Raw genomic sequence first — 17,916 nt, 5'->3', positions numbered from 1 at the left:
ACGTTCTGCAGCAACATGGATCATATCAAAGGTCTAGCGCGACGCTAAGATAATGAGAAAATTATTTTTTGATATCGAAATCTTTAGCTACGGAAGGAGAGGAACGAAAATTCCACGCCATCTGCGCAATAACACAAGTAAATTCACGACAATGGCTGGCAAAAAGAGAAAGGCCTCTGGGCAAAGTGCCAAAAGTCGCACGCAAGATTTCGACAAGTCCAAAGGAAAGGTAGCCTTCACAACATATGAAGATATCGCCGACTCCGAGGATGAATTCCACATCAACCGAGATAAAGTTATGTTGGACGATGAACCAAATGCTAAACGTCAGAGGAAATCGAATTACGATGGTTAGATTAATTGAAATTATGGAGTTTATGGTAGCTGACAGTTCGTACAGATGAATTGGTTGAAATGTCGGACGAAGAAGTATTAGGATATTCCGACGAGAGCTCTGAGGAAGAAGAATACGAGGCGCCAAAATCGAAGAAATCGAAAGCTCAAGAACACGACGAAGAAGATGTTGAAGAGGAAGACGAATATGCTGAAGGATGGGGATCTTCGAAGCGCGATTACTATGATGCGGATAACATCGAAACTGAAGCCGACGCTCTGATGGAAGAAGAAGAGGCTAAACGATTACAGCAAAAGAGGCTTTCGAAATTGACAAAAGCTTCTTTCGGTCTCGACGAGCTTGATATCAAATGGCTCCCTGCAAGCGATGACGAGGAAGGCCTGGGAGGTGCTAATAAAAAGGGCAAGGGAGGTGACAAAGAGGAGGAAGCCGATGATTATGAAGAAGGAGATGTGGTAACAGAGGTTTTGAAAGATGTTGAAATTACAGAAGATATGGGTCCGGAAGAAAGGTTAAGAATACTATATTCGAGATATCCGGAATTCGAGTTCCTGGCAGACGAATTTTTAGAACTAGCGCCTGTTCTTGAAGATCTACTGAAGGAAGTAGACCAGTTGCCTGAGTATGAAATCGATGCGATACCATTTACAGTCACAAAAGCTAGGGCTTTAGCAGCTTACACGTCTACTATCGCCATGTACTTTTCGCTTTTGACCTCTCCATCGCAGCGTCCTGAAGGAGAGGGAAAGACTATGAATCCACAAGAATTGCGAGATCATGAGATTATGGATTATTTAAAGTCGACTCGAGAGTTGTGGCTAAGGGTAAAATCAATTGATGTTACAAAGTTGGAGGGCAATTCGGAAGATGCAAACGAAAACATGTCCATGGATGACCTGGAGGATACAATCACATCAGAAGAGGAGATGGAGACAATTCGGCCAACGAAGAAATCCAGAAAGGAATTGGCCCGCGCTGCTGCTGCTGAAAGGTCGGCCGCAAAACGTAGCAAACAGATCCAGGAAGCAGAGGAGGACCTGGCAGGTCTTGATGACCTCGTATCCAAAGCTAAGAAGTCAAAGAAGGTATCGAGAGCTGTTGTTGAAGCAGATGACGATTCCGATTTTGGCGAAGAAGAATCTATGGATGCCAAAGCCGCAGAGGAGAAGGCTAAGAGAAAGAAGTCACTCAAGTTCTACACATCTCAAATCGCCCAGAAAGCGAATAAGAGAGCCGATGCAGGAAGAGGAGCTGGTGGTGACGAGGATCTTCCTTACAGAGAAAGGCTTCGAGATCGCCAGGCACGACTCAATCTTGAGGCCGAGAAGCGCGGAAAGAAATTGGATGAATATGGAAGAGGTACGGCTCTGGGTGGAGAGAGCGATGACGACGACCAAGAAGCCGTTGCTGGAGAAGTTCGAGGCGATGAAGACGAGTACTATGACATGGTTGCACAGACATCAAAGAAACGTAAGGATGATAAAGAGGCAAAGTATGCCGCGATTTCTGAAGCGAAGAAGGCCGGAAAGTTGGCAAGAGTAGTAGAAGTGGAGAATGACGAAGACGGCAAGAGAGCAATCGGATACGTAATTGAGAAGAATAAGGGATTGGCGCCAAAGAGGAAGAAGGAGGTCAGAAACCCGAGAGTAAAGAAGAGGATGAAGTACGATGAGAAGAAGAAGAAGCTGGGTAGTATGAGAGCTGTGTACAAGGGTGGGGAGGAGAAAGGTGGTTACGGTGGTGAGAAAACTGGTATTAAGACTGGTTTGGTCAAGAGTAGAAAGTTGTAGGATATTAGTCAGGGAGGGAAAGCATTCCATGTACCTATGTTTAACATGGTTTCGTCTAAAATGTCTTCATGTAAAGGATTCTCACTCCAGTAGAGTTAGTCCCAGTCAATACATTAATTTTATGCAACACTCAGTCTTACTTTCAAGATTGGCAAAGCGTGATACCAAAACGACTAAACCGCTTGGCAGGTGGGAGATTGGTGTTCTCACAATCGATACCTCGGATTACAAGGGATAGTACAATTTTCACATGTTTACATCTCTGGCGTTTAGAGTTCTTCCATATCTTCTTCTTGGGACCTGGAGTTGTGCAAAGGCGCTGAAATGTCTCGGCTCCGCGTGTTGCAGTACACCCTCATTTCGAGAATATGTTCAACTGAATGACTAGTGCATTCAAATACCGGGCAGAGGGACATCAACATCCAGACTCTGCGCAATTTGCTTTCGATGGTTTGGTTGCGGATGAGGGGTTTCCCGCTCACCTGTCCCATTATTGCGAACGCAAAAGGTATCAGATGCATATATGGCGGAGATTTTGTTTCTTTATACACAGAAATTACGGAAAGATATATTCCTTACTCTTCTGCTGTGTTTTGGGGCAATGTGAGTGAGATTCGTTCGATTCGGTTATCATGCGTTTTTGGACATTTTCCTTGTTTGGCTTGACTTCTCTTGGAATTTGTGGTGCGGGACCCGTGCTTTTGCATCGAGAATTAGATCTTGAAGGGGGGTGTTGTGATTTGGCAAGTTCTTCTGATAATGGATCTCAGTTGGCTAATATAATAGCATATGAAGTGAAGGGGGTCTAATTTTTCTTTAGTGAGTCATCTTGCTTCCTGAAAGCCGCTTCTTGATCAAAATGCATCCAAATCTGTGGAGTAGCTTACGCCTAGATGTGCTTATGTGACGATGCTAATCTTTTGATCAAAGGTCAGGACAGTGCGATCTCGATTCTATTAATTGTACCAAAGCTTCCGCCCCGAATCACTTTTCGAATCGCAGAGATGTAGCACAATGTGGTAGAAATGCTCCACAGGGGAGTCAAGTGTGTCCCCTGAATACTTGCTGTAGCGGCAATGGATACTGCGGGGTATGTGTTTTCGAATTCTATATGATGCGCGCAAGTCTTGCTGCAACGTCGAGTAATATACGATATACTTGTAACTGACCTGTAATCCGTAGACCACATCTGCGTATTGCATCAACGCCGATCCCATCAACGGCAATGCACCTTGCCAACGCGGCTACGGCGCCTGCGGTATAATAAGCTTCCCCAACTGCGGATCCGGCAGCACAACCGCCAGTAACGGGCGCAAAGTATCTTACTGGCAAATCGGCAGCGCGACTCGTCCCTGCAACGCTCTCCCCGTCTCTCTCATCCCCACTCAGAACATCACGCATCTCATCTTCGCCTTCATGTCCATCTCTCCTAACTCTTTTCACGTGGTTCCTTTCGATACCACGGCCGTGCCTCTCATGTATCCCTTTACTGCTCTCGCTTCCGCAAGTTTGGCGACGTATATGGCTATTGGGGGCGGTGGGTCGAGTGTCTTGCCGCTGATTTGGAGTCAGATGGTATCGAATCAGGGGAATCGAGCAGCGTTTATTGGTAGTGTGGAGGGGTGGTTGAGTACGTTTAATTTCCAGGGCGTGGATTTGGATTGGGAGTTTCCGAGTAGTGATAATGATCGAGATGGGTTTGTGGCGTTGGTGAGAGAAATGCGGGAGAGTTTTAGTGCGAATTACCCGGGGAAGAATTGGGGGATCAGTGTTGTTTTGTGAGTTTTCTACTTTGTTTCTTCTGTTTCTGGATCTTCCAAAGATAAAGATGGAGAAAGCACGGGAAAATGAACTAACAAAGAGAAAGACCACCAGATATCTACTCCCTCCAATTTTTCGACCCCATAAACCTAGAACCTTACATCAACTTCTTCAACTTCATGTCCTACGACCTACACGGCCCATGGGAAGCCTCCAACCCGGCACTCGGAGCCTTCGTGCGACCGCAAACCTCTCTCCCGGACATCACGAACGCCATTTCTCCGCTCTGGTTCGCCGGCGTCGACCCCATGAAAGTGAATCTTGGACTCGCGGCCTACGGGCGCGGATACACGCTTGCGAATCCCGGGTGTGCGGAAATCGGATGTGCATATACGGGACTCAGCGAGCCCGGGCCGTGTAGTACCGAAGCGGGAATTCTGAGTATGCGGGAGATTGAGGTGTTGGTTTTGAGAGAGGGCTTGAGAGCTACGTGGGCGGGGGCTAGTGCGGCGGAGGAGGGGGGGACCGCGGTTAAGCAGATTGTGTTTGCGGGTGGGAGGCAGTGGATGGGGTTTGATGATGAGGAGAGCTGGGGGTTGAAGAGAAGGTATGCGGATCAGCTTTGCATTGGGGGGACAGTGGTTTGGAGTTTGGATTTGCAGGTTGTGGGGACGTGAGTATTTTGGAGTTTTCTTATTTGCTTATCTTGGTGTCGGTGGGAATATTTGCTGATGAGTGACTTAGTGGCGATGGTAATTTTGGGCCGGGGTTCTAAGTGATAGCTTTGGAATTTATGAGGGCATGCAATCGGGTAACATGGAGGCGTTGAGGTGTGGATGGACTTTGCGGTATTTCTTTAATATACTGTTTTATGGATAGTGATTTCTCATTGATACATACGAATTGCAGCAGTTACCATTGAGTTAATTTATTTACATAATGTTTTGAAAATAGTTTGGCTTTCAAACACTTCTGGCTTCAGTCAAGTGGTGATTTCACTGGTCTTTAGAATCAGGAAGGGTGTATTTCGTGCCTAAAAACTGTGCAAAATAATCAGGATTTTGGAGACGCCGTCGCGTGAATTTGCAGTCAGGTCATGTCTGTCAAGTGCCTTTTGGATTGTATGCTGTCCTATCAATGACTAACTAGAACTCGATACTCATCTGCAATCCTCTATCGTAAGGAAGCGTATATCCATTCGCCGGCTCCTTGAGATGCGCCAACAAATCCGCGTAACCTTCAGCGGAATCTACAATATTATCCACAATAACCACTGCTCCCTTTCTCATTCTCGGTTCCAGAATCTTCAACGCCGGTAACGCAACTGGCGTCCAAACTAGAAACGCGTCAGAGATCGTAAATTGTGAATATTGAAGATATCCTACTATCAAGCGACGCCAAATCAATCACCGGAACATCCCTCTTCGACGTCTCCAGCAAATCTCCCTCTCTCAACTCAATATACCGACTCACACACTCCTCTCCCACTTCCATCCAATACGCCCTTGCTTTCTCCGCCTTTCCACTTTCTTTCTCCGTAGCAATGACTCTCCCCTCCTCCTGCGATTTCCAAATTTCTCGCAACAGCTAACGCCAAGTAAATCGTGCTAACACCAAGGCTAGTACCTACTTCTACAATATTCCGCACGGCCGTGGCGCGGGAAAGTTGATAGATGAATTGGCATTTTTCTTGATCTAAAGCGATAAATGCATCGCGAACAATGGCGTCGAAACCTGCAGCATCGATTTTGGTGTTACGGAATCGGAGCAAGATTCCTTGGGACGGGGTTCCTGGTGGATGATGACATGTTTCAGATTGAGGTAATCGTTAGAAGGATGTGGCGTCTGGTAGTTTGGAATTATTCGATATATATATAGCGGAGAAATTCCGCGGAGAGGTAACGCGGAGAAGACACATCGAATGGGAAATTCGACGGGAATTTAGTCATTTCGCGGAGTTACAAACGCCGTTTTGGTATTCTTGTAAACCATTTATGGCTGATGGAAATGCAGAGATTGGAATCCTCTGGCCCGAGTATCGGCATGGGATTTGAGTTATTCCAGTCGCTGGCCATTTGAAATTGGCCTGAATGTGTATTTCTAGGGTAAGGTTACAACCAAATTCGGAAGGCATGTAGTCGTTCCCCCCGGCTGTTGCAGTTTCCTTACCCCAACAATTACGGGAAGTATAATACCCTAGATACTTTTTCTGTATAGATCCCTTGATTTAATTACAGATTAACTTTCTTTGTAAAAGTGGACATCATAATCTGCGGATGGGATCCCGTTTAGAGTTCTGGGTGGACAAGCGAAAGGGATGCGGGATGATGCCTAGACGCAGCTTACTGCATTAGATTCGAAAGCTAATATCTAAACCGAGAATAATCAATATCAGTGAGAAAGAGAGATGTTCGAGACGCTCGATGATAAAAGAGTCGAAACTCAAAAAATGAAGTCTAGATGTATAATTAAACAAGAGGTGTAGAAAGGGGGGGGGGGGGGGAGGGGGGGCAGACGGTAAAAAGTTGATGGATTAGGCGAATCGAAGAAGCAAAATTGGGTTTGAGAAAAGCTGCTACATACATCAATATGAAGGTATGTAGTAAGTCCGGCAATCCATCAATTTGGTAATATACCAATGCCGTGTAATGGATTCGAATTATTGAACACTAAGATCTGATAAGCAGCCACTAGATCAGATCTTGTGCGATCTGCAACAAAACATTTGTCAGGAACTATCACATCATTCTTCAGATGAGAAGTCACGGCAATACTGACGGCAGTGTAAAAGTAGAGGTAATTAGTGCGAGGCGTTTGGTATCATTAGGGGAAGTCCGTGATGTGCAGCTGCGGCAGTTAAAACTGGTCGGAAGCACATATTGGCTTATACGAAGGTCGGCGACTCGGCAGAGGGACAATCACAGAGTATCTCTGAGGCATGGTTTAAATCTTTACATTGTAGAATATTGTTCCCAGCACAAAATAATACCATATAACGATATTTTTGCAAACATCAAATCGCATTGCTCAATCTCTCAGAGAGATGGGTATTTCATCAATCGTCCGTTCCTTTTGAAGCCCCTTTGACGCCTTTAGATAGATATAACTTTTCAAACATGCTCTTTCCACTGTACTAAGCCCGCCAATCTTCACACAGAATATCGCGGCTTGTAATGCGCTGCCATACCCAAATCCCCTCCGTCGATTGATTCATCTTTGGAATCCGTCGCGTAGTGAAAGGCATCTTCACTTCGTGGTCTCGTCTCACTATCTCTCTTTCCTGTCCTGATTTCGTCGTTTCTACATTCATCACTACTCCTTCTTTCCCCCTCAGCTGCCATTCTCAGAAAACTCGAAATGCTGGCATCACTTCCAATCTCTTCAATTGCATCCAAATTCCTTGAACGTCTTGTTGATCTCATTTCCCTCTCTCGAATATCGCCTAACTCAAGATCAACGTGTGAGGGTGTTTGAGATTTACGAGAGGATCCTGGAGTAGCAATTGGTGTGGATCCTGAGAATGGTCCTTTGTCCACTGAGGAGGAGATAGCATACTGCTCACTTCGGCTGGAATGGAGAGACCGTGGAAGGATAAAAGGTATGTAACGCGTGAAGAAAGGTTTGGTGGCAGGAATAGACGCCCCAATCTAAGATCTTGTTAGAATTGTCGACTTTATATCTTTCGATGTGAAGATGGAATAGAGTGAAGATTGAGATAATATACTTACTATGCCAACATAAAGTTCAACTGTACCACTTATCCAGACATAGTAAGTGTTCCATGTTATATCCGGCGACACCAATTCTACGTAAGTGTAGTATGATCTCACGGCTCCAGCTACACAGACAAGAAATCCGGCGCCGAAGAGGACAATAATGATGATCCGTTGACGTCGAGACATCTGCAACTGGAGCATTTTCGGGATTGGGAATACAACAACAATAAAGTCAGTTACAGTATTTATGACTCCAGCAACCGTGACATGAACAGTCTCATTAATGCATTCTGGCTGAGGAGCAAACGTTATAAGCCAGTAATGAGATGGTGGTCTGGTTTTTCAGTCAGTCAATCATGTTCACATAATCCCAGACGGGTATCAAGATATGAGTCCACAAACCGGCATTGAAAGATTGTAACGATGATGAATATAAGGCCTTGGATAGCAATTATAATGGCAGCGGCGATAGTTATAATCTTGAACTTCTGCCCGCTTGACAGAATTCGGTAATACAATGCCAACATAGAGCATTTTGTGAGAGTCTGTGCAAGTGTGAAAACAATTTGTGTGATTATGACGTATTGTAGACCAAAGGTAACTTCAGTCAGTGGAACATCCCATACATGTCGATTAAAGTGGAATTTTCTATTTGCTAGAATGGCGAGAATAGCAAATGCTGTCGACGGCACCATTGCGGCAAGTATGAGCCAGTCGTCTAATCCAAAAGTCTTTGACATTCCAAGTCGAGTGTAGAGTCTGATGAGTATTATGGATAGAACTATGGGAAACAGTATGGAAGTGACGACCAGTACTCCATACCCTCGCGTTTCAGGGTTGTCATAATTCGGGATGGGCCAAGAGGCGAGGATCTCAGGAGAGGGAAGTTGCATCTTGAAATTTGTGTGGATGACATCAAGGCAAAATGGAAGTGCATCAGTTGAAGTATATAGTCGCAGAGAAATGGTCAAATAAGAAAGTAACAATGCTGGCAACTGACTACTGCGGCTCCTAAACAAGTATCCAGGGAAAGATCCGTGCCTAACACAAGGGAACTCCACCCTCATATACTTAACCTGTGGGATAAAAAATAGGTTTGAACAGACAGACATCAATAATACATGCTGCTCAACCACTGCAAGCCACTAGACTTATTGTGGGAACCCCATGTTTGTGTTACGAACCCTTGATTTTCTGTCCACCAACGCTCAATGGCATTGGTAGATTCAAGATTCTCAATTTGGCTAATGTCTTATTGAGGATATCATTCAGGTTTTCCAATTGTCTTTGGGCTGTGAGCACAGACGACTGTATTTTGCTTTGACGAACGGCGACTACTGATTATAAAGTTCAAGCATGAAGCTAGTCTAGGGGGTGTTTGAGGGAGATGATTTGACGAAATTCTCGGAATGTGGACGACGCAAGATACTTTTGAATATGAGGGACAAGTTCCTGAGAAAGCGGAGGAAATGGACACAACGCACGGACTGTCTTCTCTTGCGCACTAGCAAACGAATGAAGATCGCGTAAAGTTTTGTATTGATGTGTTCCCCGGATAAGGTTACTGGACACTGCCAAAGTGTGGGGGATTAGCTCCTGAAGTCTGAATGAGGCATGAGCTAGGATGCTGCAACTTTCAGCTCGAGATCTAATTTGTCTAACATTGCAAGCTGTACTACTTCGCACAAAACCGGACTTTCTGAAGATGCAGAAATCATCGATTAATGAATCAAGAATAAAGTATGCTGAGGGTTGATGACTCGTAGCGTTGTACACTTGTAGGAAAAAGAAACTAAAGAGTCAAGTACCGAGTGTAATGCACCTTTCAGGATCGTTGATGCATAGGGCTCGATGTGTCCACCGATTTTAACGCCGAAAAAGGAAAGGAAATGAAAGGGGTCTTCGCAAGCTTTTCTATTTCGATCTCCGGCCCCCAGAATCCCAACAGTCTGGAATCGTCAAATATGACCAACATGATCTGATGTGTGAAACACAGCAACACTTTCTTTTGGAATCTGAAAACCACCAGGATTTGCTGCAGATTGACAGAGATTCCGAAGGTCCAGTGACACAAAGATGAGGGTATTGCATTCAACAAACTGAATCGAGCATCAGTCATGCCATGATTGAAATTACTCGCAAATCGGTGTTAACAATGCCTATTCTTCGGCATGCTAATTTTGACAGCGCTTTGTTTGAAGCACAATTGTGATAGACGTCTGTGGGAACCCACCTCGCCCACTTCTCGACTTTCCTTTCCTCGACGATCTCGAGGCCCGTGCAGTCGCTTTTGAACCGGTGCAGATACGATACTGTCAAAAACAGAAGCAAAAAAAACAGCGCATGCATTATCTACGAAATTTCGATCACGACTGGTAAATTCCCAGTTATGTCCCTACCATCTAGGATCTTGACCGTTTCTCGTCTACTTCGCGAGCTAGATCTGTCTAGTCTGCAGATACATCTGCAGATATATTCCTTCTTCAACAACAGATTCTGCAGGTCTGCTCGTCTAGCACTTTGAAAAAGCTGCTACACCCGATTCAATAACGTGTATGCAAACCCCACTTCACTACAGCCTCGCGCCAATATCGTCCTAACCATCCAGCGTTATCTTATCTGCTTAGCAGTCTTCTTTCGCAGGGTCTATTGAAAGATTATTTTAGTTTTGTTTTTTTCTCTGCAATCCGTCTATTCCCACATATCATCAGACGGATCGTCTTCAAGATAGTGGTCAGACCGCTAAAGGATATTGTCGCTAACCTCTTACCCCTCTAGTTCCTTCTGTTTCTTTTTACTTGCGGGCAAAATCAGGAATCAGCGTGCATCGAGAGATTTTTTCTCGATTTTCCGATTCGTAAATCCTTACATCTACCCATATCATTTCTTTTTTGTCCCAGCTCATCTGGCCTTCGATGATATGATGCATTGCATTTCCGGGTCTAAATACGCTCGAGACTTTTTTATGCTGACCCCTTGAATTACGATGAAGCAGTGTTGGGAAAAATCGGAACTTTTGATATTGTATCATTGTATCAGGCGATACTTTATGTTCATGTGAATTTCTTTTGTTCTCGATATCTACCTAGGCCGCCAATTGACTCTGAGGAGTCCGAACGGACAGGATCCACGATTCTACGAGGAAGATCAAATGCGAACAGATTCCGACGGAAGACAACAAAACAGGAAGAGGGGTAAATGGAGCAATTCAAGCGAGAGTTCTGAGCTATAGCTAAGTATTAGTCTCGAGATATCTCGGGACATACCGGCAGTCTGGAGACAAGTTAGTTTTGTGGAGTAGCTTTAGGGAAAACGTCTCTATAGCAGGATTAGTGTTGGTTCAGATGAGTCGTCTATACGCAGCTAACACATATCCGATGAAAAACACCGTGGATCTATACTTACATCATCACCACATGCGAGAAGAGTCAATACCGACAGTAAGGTGCCAAAATTCTCCGCGAAAATGAGTTGCGATCGTACATTAAGAAAGTAAATATAAGGCTACTGAATAAAGAAACGGTCAATGCTCTCCAGAGACTGAGAGTTGCATTGCATGGAGATGTCCGATTTGAAATGGTCACAGGTTTTCAACGACCTATCAAAACGTATTTGAAGCATCAAATATCAATCCTTTCTTGCTCGGACTTAGACGTGGTGGTGAGGCATTTGAATTTGTAGGGAAAGGACCAAAGATGGCTTTATTTGATGACTGTTATCTCACTAGTTCGTGAACTGGGAAGAGGACAATACTACTATAGAGCGAAACATTGCTAGACTGATATTATACATGATAGTCAACAGACGAAAGTGACCATTAGCCAGTCTTGTGATTCATACTTGTATTTTCATCCAAAGGTATCCTCACTAAAGCCGGATAGGTACAACCGAGATACTGTCTGTCTAAGGAGCTGGTCCCCATGGAACACGATTCTCCAAATCCGGATACTCATACTCATCATTCTCCAAATATGGCATTTGCAACACGCCATCTTTGTCGACATACGTATCTTTCTCATCTTCGAAAACCTCGAACAAAACTTGGTCATTCGTCCACAGTCCACTAGCCAACCACCATGCTACAAGAAACTTGACGCGCCAGACCTTCCATTCACTAACGACCTTCTTTTCATCCCATTCATCTTCCGCCGAACCTTCTGGCATGTGTCTCAAGCAATGATATACCAAGCAAGTACTTTTGTCCTCTGCACTCTGGGAATCCAGAACTACAAATTGATACCATTCGATTCCGCCCTTGAAGTTGGGAAAGTCGTGATGGTCAACGACATTTTCCATCATGAACTTTTGTAAGGTCTCAGGGGATGCGCCCTGAAAGCCAGTGGTGAATGATGGAATTGGTAGAGGAAGAGTAAGTTCAGGTCCGTGAACATCCTCGGACGGAGTCTTTTGGAGGATCCATGGGTTTTCGGGTGCGCTTCTGGCCCGTGTGGATTGCGTTACGAATGCTGCAAGTGTCTGGGGGTAGAAATTTTAGTTTATATTCGATTATCAATAATACTGCATGGCTCACCTCGTTTGGTATTTGAGCCGTGCAAAAGACCAGAAAAGTACCCATATCTTCGGATTCGGAGTGGACTGACTGCTCTCAAGATATTTGTTGGCCAGAAATCCGGATCACGTTGAAACCACGAAAGATTAAGTCTTCAAGGCTTATTACTTTTGAATCTCAGTTGTAGGGTGTAGGAGAATCTTGGGGATCTTGTATAGCAACTATCTAATAATAAGTATGGCTGATAGAGGATTGAGGAAGGACTATAAAAGAACGTCAGAGGCTGTGCTTACGTAACACATGCAGGATTCACTCTGAGTGAGATGATGCATCTTACCTTTGACATCTTAATCCGAGACATGATGCTGACAACTTCCATGCGGCTTAACAGACCCTCCGTTTTCAGCTGGCATCTAGCCACGATACTGTGGGTGGAGAGAATCTTCTGCATTTGAGCTCAATACACTCGAATGATACTAGATATACAGTTTGCAGGGCTAGTCCGCTAGAATATATTTGGCTTCCCATAGATGGCCTGCTGCAGGAGTGACAATTGCTGGTTGTCCTCGCTGTTATATTGTCTTTCTTGCAAGGCTTGCCTAGCAATGGCTAAGGGGTGACCAAGAGAAGTTGCAAGGCAGATTGAACTGGTTTCCCACTTCTATGACATAGGAAGTATCTCTATGTGCCTGTAAGCAGAGAACGTTGAATCAGGGGAGCCCGTAAGCAATTGAGAGGCACAGCGAAGGAACTATTGGCGTCGTCCGATATTGAACTAAATGCATCTATTTTAACGTCCCTTTCGCATAAAATTCGGAATATTGGTGCGCTAGGTTAGGATTTGTCTCGCCGCATTGATTCTGCCACCACTCCCTCAATTATCTGAGGGTAAAAAAGACATTTGTCTCTACAGCCAACATTCCAAAAACTTCCAAAATATTGAATTGTAATCAAGAAGAAGGTCTCTTGGTTGATGCATCAAATCTTGTGCAAGTGTATGAGATTGATCATTTGAATTCTCAGAGCGACTTATGTCGGTTTGAACTCTGGTATAAAGTACCTCTCTGCGACTCTTCTTCCTTGAGGTGTCGCTGTTCATTTTCAATCAATAATTCTGGCAAGCCATCGCGCTGTCAATTCCTGTATTCATTTAAATCACGGCAAATGCTTTCGAAGACTCAGGTGGGCTATTTTAAGTTTACCTACTCTAGCATGTTCAATCGGTTGTGATTTATGTGCGGGTCGGATTGAAGCCCGGTTCCCCTAGAGCAAATAATTGCCACGGGAAGTCTGATTTGGTACCGTGTTGATATACCCGCCGTGCAAAGCTTGCACGGTTGTTACCATACAAGCTGAACAAAGTCTACGGCAAAGGCCTTGCGACAGATCTAGAACATTGAATAGTAAGATCCAAAAATCGGGGGATTTTTTAAGGAGAATGTGAGTTCATCATTCTGCTTTGAAATATCTATATGCCCGCATACCACAATTCTCGCCATTCCACCAATGCAAAAAAGCAACCCAAGCAAAAATGAAAAAAATAAAATAAAAGTTCTAGGTAAAAAGTTCAAGTATGAAAGAAAATTTCAGTCCAATTCTTCTCGAAACATAAACCCATCCTCAAGTGCTCAAATTCTATGCAAGGCATGGCAATTTGATCGCCCGCCAAATCATAGTATTATTCAAACATTCAAGAATATCCGGGGAAGTTGACAGCCCATGTGTCAGTTCCGTACGTAAGGTGTTGCCAAAGGAGCGAGTTTCCAATCTTTTTGGATGTTCTTCGATACATAAAGTGGACTGGTTCTGTTGAAGGTGCGTTTTTGCAAACTGTGTCGGCTGCCTTTCCTGCATCTAGTGCTTTGCAGTATTTACTACAAACTTGTATTAGTTGGAGATGCAAAAACAAGATGGCTCTTCTTACCCGGCGTTGTGGTACTTCTTCTTGAAGTATTCGCCTTTCTTGGCTTTATAGTGACTGATTTGTCCGGACTATCAAATGGAGGTTAGTGATTGCTAGATAAGTTTGTCTTCGAGTCCAATGGGGCGAGTATAGATAATAATCTGAGAATGGAGAAGGGAATAGGATATTCTTGATCAGGAGAATTGAGATTCGTCTAGGGATGAATAGCTCAACGATGAAAAGTTGGATTAGCTTACAACTCGGGATCCCTCCTCTGATATTTATGTTAGTTTTGTTACCACCACAGGATGAATATTTCACTAACTTGTGTTATGGCTTGCATTGACAGGGGCAATAAGGCAGCCTTTTCCACCCTCTTTGGCAGATGCATTGGTGGTATCTTCCGGACTAGTCCATGTAGATTGTTTCAACGCAGATAAGTCAATCGGTGAACCCCCAACCAGTGTTGCTATTGGAGGTCTGAAAGGGTCCGATCCGGCACCACTTGCTGTTCTCTGCGCCGTATTCGATCCTGGTCCTCCATATTGACTAGTCACAATTAGCAATCTATATGTCAACGATACCAGCGTAGCAAGCGAGCTCACAGTAACGAAGGTGATTTGAAGCAGAGAATGGCAGCACATTGAGCCTCGCACACTTCATCGACACCAGTACAATCAATATTGAAGATGTATGGTTTTGCTTTTGTTCCGTCACCAGCGTCGGTGCCGATGCGTTTTTCTAATTCGAATGAGGCGTCCACTGCCTCTGCTTCTGCTACTGGGGCAGCCAGAACAGAGGAGAGCTGTAGGGACAGTAGAGCTGCTACTGGGACGAATGTTTTAAACTGCATGATCACAATCGGGGTATGAATTTATAGAAAGGGGAGAAGAGAATGTATGAGATCAGATGAATACTGTGTGAAAGTAAGAGGAATGAAGCGAATGAACGTTATTGCAATAGACCTCACGTATCGAGAACGCACTCTTTATATATTCTAAACCTACCCATTGTGTTACTCTTGACGTATAAACTTTCTCATCAGATGTTCCTACAGGAATGCTCACTAAAATTAACATCATATGCTAAGCTGTAACACAACAGTCCCTCACGTTAAGCACATGGAGCAAAATTCACAACACGAAATATACGCACGGCGGAGATTCCTTCCCCAGACTAACTGCATGCTTAACAACTCAAAGGTACACAAAGAGGATTCCCCAAGATACTCAGCTTACGCAATTACTATTTCCGTGGTTCAAAAATGTTTACGCCCCCTCGGCAGTGGCTCATCTCCAGAGATTTCCAGCCCTATTACGACCGCAGAATGCCGCGTTTCAAGATTTAACGCATTGATATAAACGGAATCCTATGAGGCGAAAGGTGTGGTGAATTTTCCGTATTGGAGATTTGGAATTTTATGTGATGGAGGAAGCACGAGGTAAGCTAAGCTGATAGGTGTCACTGGCGTGCTTGGCGTAATACAATGAGGCGTCGAGGGAGATTTAGGGGGTAATGAATAGGTAGTATAAGCTTGGAAAGTTGCTGTGTGGGTGATCGGATTGAGGTAATAAAGGACCTGGAGATGTGCGATGCTTATGTATCTTTGGAAGTGACATCTGAAAGCTTTGTATACGGATCATGCTCAGTGTATATCTTCTATATACATGTAGCTGATACATAAGATTTGGCTGGTCATCAACCAGAATACAAATTGGCGCGATATTTGTTGTATAATTTCATGACGTCCATTTCCTTGAACTTGAAGTCTGGCAAATGGAAACGGGATATCGTTTCGGATCAATTCGAATCAAGTAAAATCAGCCATCGGAATTAATTTGATATTTGTAGTCAATTTAACATTCCGAAACGTTTGACTGTCTCAAAGCCTTTGATTGATAGACTATAGTCCAAGCTATCAAACTTCCCGACTCAAAAGTAAGGTATTTTTACCACTTGATCAACATTTTTGTCATTGAGAAAAGGCAGTAACTATATGCAGCATTTCTTTCTCGTCTAAATTCTTTTTTTGAATCGCCTCTTTATCATAATTGGTATACATGAGCAAGTACTCTTCAATTAACCACCGTTGAACCTGGCCATAATCATCGAGAAGCTTTCTCTTCTTTTTCTTGATCTTTCGACCAATTTCTTGCCTTCACTCCCTCTGCCACGACTCTTTTCATCTTCTCACTTCCCATTACTTCTACATAGCTCACCGCACTCCCGTACGAACCTCTCAACTCCGGATTTGCGCCGTGTTCCAGCAGCCAATGAACTCTCTCCACTGCTCCTGCCATAACTGCATACACAATCGGATATCCCGGTATCATATGTCTTGATTCTTCCTTCTGGTTTACATCCGCGCCATGAGAAATCAATAATTCCATTACTGGAACTCGACCAATATCGAATTCTGTACTAGGCGTCACAGGAGCCACATGTGGATTTGCTCCAGGAGGGCATGAGCCTGCAGCAGAGTGCAAAGGAAATCCATTTTCAATCTTTGCTCCGTGTTCTAGAAGTAGGCGTACAGTCTCTACATCTGTTTTACGGGCTGCAGATTCCAGAGTAGTGCATGAATCTACATCGGGTCCTCCTAATCGATCGTGATTGAGACGTTGAGCACCAAAGTTCGGGTTTGCTCCGTGGGAGAGAAACCAACGGAGGAGAGGCAGATTGGTGACGATCTCGGGAAGGAGAACTCGACCATAAAAGCCTGGATCGTTGGGCGTCCAACCATACTCAAAAAGTATTTCAAACAGCGGAATCTGTCGGGAGGAAGGTGCTGATAGTATTTGAGCCGGTGTTATTCGGGCAATTGGCGCTCCAGATGACAAGAGATGTCTGGAAACTTCATCATTTCCCATTTTTAGAGCGAGGTTAAGACCATGGTTGAGAAAATAAGGGGTGCGGATCTCAGCTCTTATGATGGATTGGACTGTGGAAAGAGAACCATTTCTACACGCCGTCTCATAAGAATCTGCAATAGCCGACTTGGAATTTGGAATGCCTACGTCAATGAAGATCATGTCCGCGGGTTGAAATGGGAGGTCGTCATGCGCTGTACCCATCATTTGAGATTGGGATTGGAGGTTTATGCTACTATTATCGCTGCAGTTGCTCTTTATATTCGCTTTCATAGCATCCTTTTGTTGTTCCTGTTGTTGTTGCTGAGCAGCCATCATTTGCATCCGTTGCAGGCGAGCTTGGATCATGATCTGCTGTTGCCGTCGCAGCGACTCTGTGTTGGTGTCTGTCATGTTAACCAGGTGGAATGGTACAAGACTGAAGTCTACTATAGGAAATATATTGTGTCGAGAATAGCAGGTAGTTTTTTGGGACAAAGCAAAGAAGTCAAGCAATACAAAATGTAGGGAATAGGACTAGATGATGGATGGATCGAAATACATAATGGGCAAACGAGAAAATGGTCCGTGCTGCAGTATCTCCAATGAGACATTCACTGAGATCCCCCAGAAGCCTTTGACGTTATTTTCACGTCATGAATCAAATCCTAATCAGCCTGTTTCAATTTGATGTTAATATCGGCCTGGGTGTTATCAGATCTGTTGGAAAGATACGGCGGCACGTGCACCTTATATGCATATGTAATATCTTCCACTTCCGAATTTAGATTTAGATCACTACCGCAAATTCTACATAGTCAATAATACATGCATTCCACTAACCTACTCCCTTAATTGTGAACCAGATCCATTAAGATGACGTCGTTGTTCGAGGATGCTTGTTTGTTCCGAGACTTAGAATAGGTTTATATATACACCATTTGAAATTCGGCTTCAGACAAAACATTTAGGCTCTACTTCGAGTCCTTTGTAATCATTAAAGATATCATGTTGGTGGGATTGTATGAACAT

The 17,916-nt window shown here is 44.1% G+C and overlaps 7 protein-coding genes across 8 annotated transcripts; 2 read left to right on the top strand and 5 right to left on the bottom strand.

Moving 5' to 3' along the window:
• Positions 1–95: 95 nt before the first annotated feature.
• On the top strand, positions 96–2,274 carry Bcsas10. Its single transcript, XM_024691879.1, has 2 exons — positions 96–350; positions 401–2,274. The coding sequence occupies exons 1-2, from the start codon at positions 152–154 to the stop codon at positions 2,143–2,145; spliced, it is 1,944 nt and encodes a 647-aa protein (XP_024547652.1). The 5' UTR covers positions 96–151; the 3' UTR covers positions 2,146–2,274.
• Positions 2,275–2,541: 267 nt separating this feature from the next.
• On the top strand, positions 2,542–4,824 carry BCIN_03g03220 (hypothetical protein). Its single transcript, XM_024691878.1, has 5 exons — positions 2,542–2,748; positions 3,076–3,235; positions 3,328–3,923; positions 4,013–4,579; positions 4,651–4,824. The coding sequence occupies exons 1-5, from the start codon at positions 2,669–2,671 to the stop codon at positions 4,679–4,681; spliced, it is 1,434 nt and encodes a 477-aa protein (XP_024547651.1). The 5' UTR covers positions 2,542–2,668; the 3' UTR covers positions 4,682–4,824.
• Positions 4,825–4,979: 155 nt separating this feature from the next.
• Positions 4,980–6,055, bottom strand: BCIN_03g03210 (hypothetical protein). Its single transcript, XM_024691877.1, has 2 exons — positions 5,292–6,055; positions 4,980–5,242 (listed from the first exon to the last, which is right to left on the bottom strand). The coding sequence occupies exons 1-2, from the start codon at positions 5,398–5,400 to the stop codon at positions 5,052–5,054; spliced, it is 300 nt and encodes a 99-aa protein (XP_024547650.1). The 5' UTR covers positions 5,401–6,055; the 3' UTR covers positions 4,980–5,051.
• Positions 6,056–6,845: 790 nt separating this feature from the next.
• Positions 6,846–8,924, bottom strand: BCIN_03g03200 (hypothetical protein). The gene is made up of 3 exons (XM_001560453.2): positions 8,025–8,924; positions 7,635–7,956; positions 6,846–7,553 (listed from the first exon to the last, which is right to left on the bottom strand). The coding sequence occupies exons 1-3, from the start codon at positions 8,513–8,515 to the stop codon at positions 7,056–7,058; spliced, it is 1,311 nt and encodes a 436-aa protein (XP_001560503.1). The 5' UTR covers positions 8,516–8,924; the 3' UTR covers positions 6,846–7,055.
• Positions 8,925–11,280: 2,356 nt separating this feature from the next.
• On the bottom strand, positions 11,281–13,280 carry BCIN_03g03190 (hypothetical protein). The gene is made up of 3 exons (XM_024691876.1): positions 12,470–13,280; positions 12,154–12,395; positions 11,281–12,098 (listed from the first exon to the last, which is right to left on the bottom strand). The coding sequence occupies exons 2-3, from the start codon at positions 12,196–12,198 to the stop codon at positions 11,526–11,528; spliced, it is 618 nt and encodes a 205-aa protein (XP_024547649.1). The 5' UTR covers positions 12,199–12,395; positions 12,470–13,280; the 3' UTR covers positions 11,281–11,525.
• Positions 13,281–13,605: 325 nt separating this feature from the next.
• Positions 13,606–15,010, bottom strand: BCIN_03g03180 (hypothetical protein). The gene is made up of 5 exons (XM_024691875.1): positions 14,641–15,010; positions 14,361–14,584; positions 14,293–14,309; positions 14,057–14,124; positions 13,606–14,006 (listed from the first exon to the last, which is right to left on the bottom strand). The coding sequence occupies exons 1-5, from the start codon at positions 14,886–14,888 to the stop codon at positions 13,823–13,825; spliced, it is 741 nt and encodes a 246-aa protein (XP_024547648.1). The 5' UTR covers positions 14,889–15,010; the 3' UTR covers positions 13,606–13,822.
• An 864-nt stretch (positions 15,011–15,874) lies between these two features.
• BCIN_03g03170 (hypothetical protein) lies at positions 15,875–17,723 on the bottom strand. Of its 2 annotated transcripts, XM_024691874.1 has the most exons (2): positions 17,053–17,723; positions 15,875–16,996 (listed from the first exon to the last, which is right to left on the bottom strand). In XM_024691874.1, the coding sequence occupies exons 1-2, from the start codon at positions 17,296–17,298 to the stop codon at positions 16,955–16,957; spliced, it is 288 nt and encodes a 95-aa protein (XP_024547647.1). In that variant the 5' UTR covers positions 17,299–17,723; the 3' UTR covers positions 15,875–16,954. The 2 variants fall into 2 exon arrangements, with proteins under 2 accessions (XP_024547647.1, XP_001545105.2); XM_001545055.2 differs by having other exon boundaries at positions 15,875–17,723.
• Between the last annotated feature and the right edge of the window lie 193 nt (positions 17,724–17,916).

Source organism: Botrytis cinerea, chromosome 3 (genome assembly GCF_000143535.2).
Source record: "Botrytis cinerea B05.10 chromosome 3, complete sequence".
Lineage (NCBI taxonomy): Eukaryota > Fungi > Ascomycota > Leotiomycetes > Helotiales > Sclerotiniaceae > Botrytis > Botrytis cinerea.
The sequence above is the reverse complement of the archived record's forward strand: the minus strand, read 5'-3'. Positions and strand labels throughout refer to the sequence as shown.

Bases quoted from the DNA above. Each gene is read 5' to 3' on its own strand.
- Bcsas10 (XM_024691879.1), top strand. From the start codon at position 152: ATGGCTGGCAAAAAGAGAAAGGCCTCTGGGCAAAGTGCCAAAAGTCGC. The intron at 351-400 runs GTTAGATTAATT...CAGTTCGTACAG, and splicing joins GAGGAAATCGAATTACGATG to ATGAATTGGTTGAAATGTCG.
- BCIN_03g03220 (XM_024691878.1), top strand. From the start codon at position 2,669: ATGGCGGAGATTTTGTTTCTTTATACACAGAAATTACGGAAAGATATA. The intron at 2,749-3,075 runs GTGAGTGAGATT...TTTTGATCAAAG, and splicing joins CTGCTGTGTTTTGGGGCAAT to GTCAGGACAGTGCGATCTCG. The intron at 3,924-4,012 runs GTGAGTTTTCTA...ACAAAGAGAAAG, and splicing joins TGGGGGATCAGTGTTGTTTT to ACCACCAGATATCTACTCCC.
- BCIN_03g03210 (XM_024691877.1), bottom strand. From the start codon at position 5,400: ATGGAAGTGGGAGAGGAGTGTGTGAGTCGGTATATTGAGTTGAGAGAG. The intron at 5,243-5,291 runs GTAGGATATCTT...ACGCGTTTCTAG, and splicing joins TGATTTGGCGTCGCTTGATA to TTTGGACGCCAGTTGCGTTA.
- BCIN_03g03200 (XM_001560453.2), bottom strand. From the start codon at position 8,515: ATGCAACTTCCCTCTCCTGAGATCCTCGCCTCTTGGCCCATCCCGAAT. The intron at 7,957-8,024 runs GTTTGTGGACTC...CTGAAAAACCAG, and splicing joins GTTACAATCTTTCAATGCCG to ACCACCATCTCATTACTGGC. The intron at 7,554-7,634 runs GTAAGTATATTA...ACAAGATCTTAG, and splicing joins TTGAACTTTATGTTGGCATA to ATTGGGGCGTCTATTCCTGC.
- BCIN_03g03190 (XM_024691876.1), bottom strand. From the start codon at position 12,198: ATGGGTACTTTTCTGGTCTTTTGCACGGCTCAAATACCAAACGAG. The intron at 12,099-12,153 runs GTGAGCCATGCA...TTCTACCCCCAG, and splicing joins CGGCTCAAATACCAAACGAG to ACACTTGCAGCATTCGTAAC.
- BCIN_03g03180 (XM_024691875.1), bottom strand. From the start codon at position 14,888: ATGCAGTTTAAAACATTCGTCCCAGTAGCAGCTCTACTGTCCCTACAG. The intron at 14,585-14,640 runs GTGAGCTCGCTT...AATTGTGACTAG, and splicing joins TTCAAATCACCTTCGTTACT to TCAATATGGAGGACCAGGAT. The intron at 14,007-14,056 runs GTAAGAAGAGCC...ACAAGTTTGTAG, and splicing joins AAGAAGTACCACAACGCCGG to TAAATACTGCAAAGCACTAG.
- BCIN_03g03170 (XM_001545055.2), bottom strand. From the start codon at position 17,298: ATGACAGACACCAACACAGAGTCGCTGCGACGGCAACAGCAGATCATG.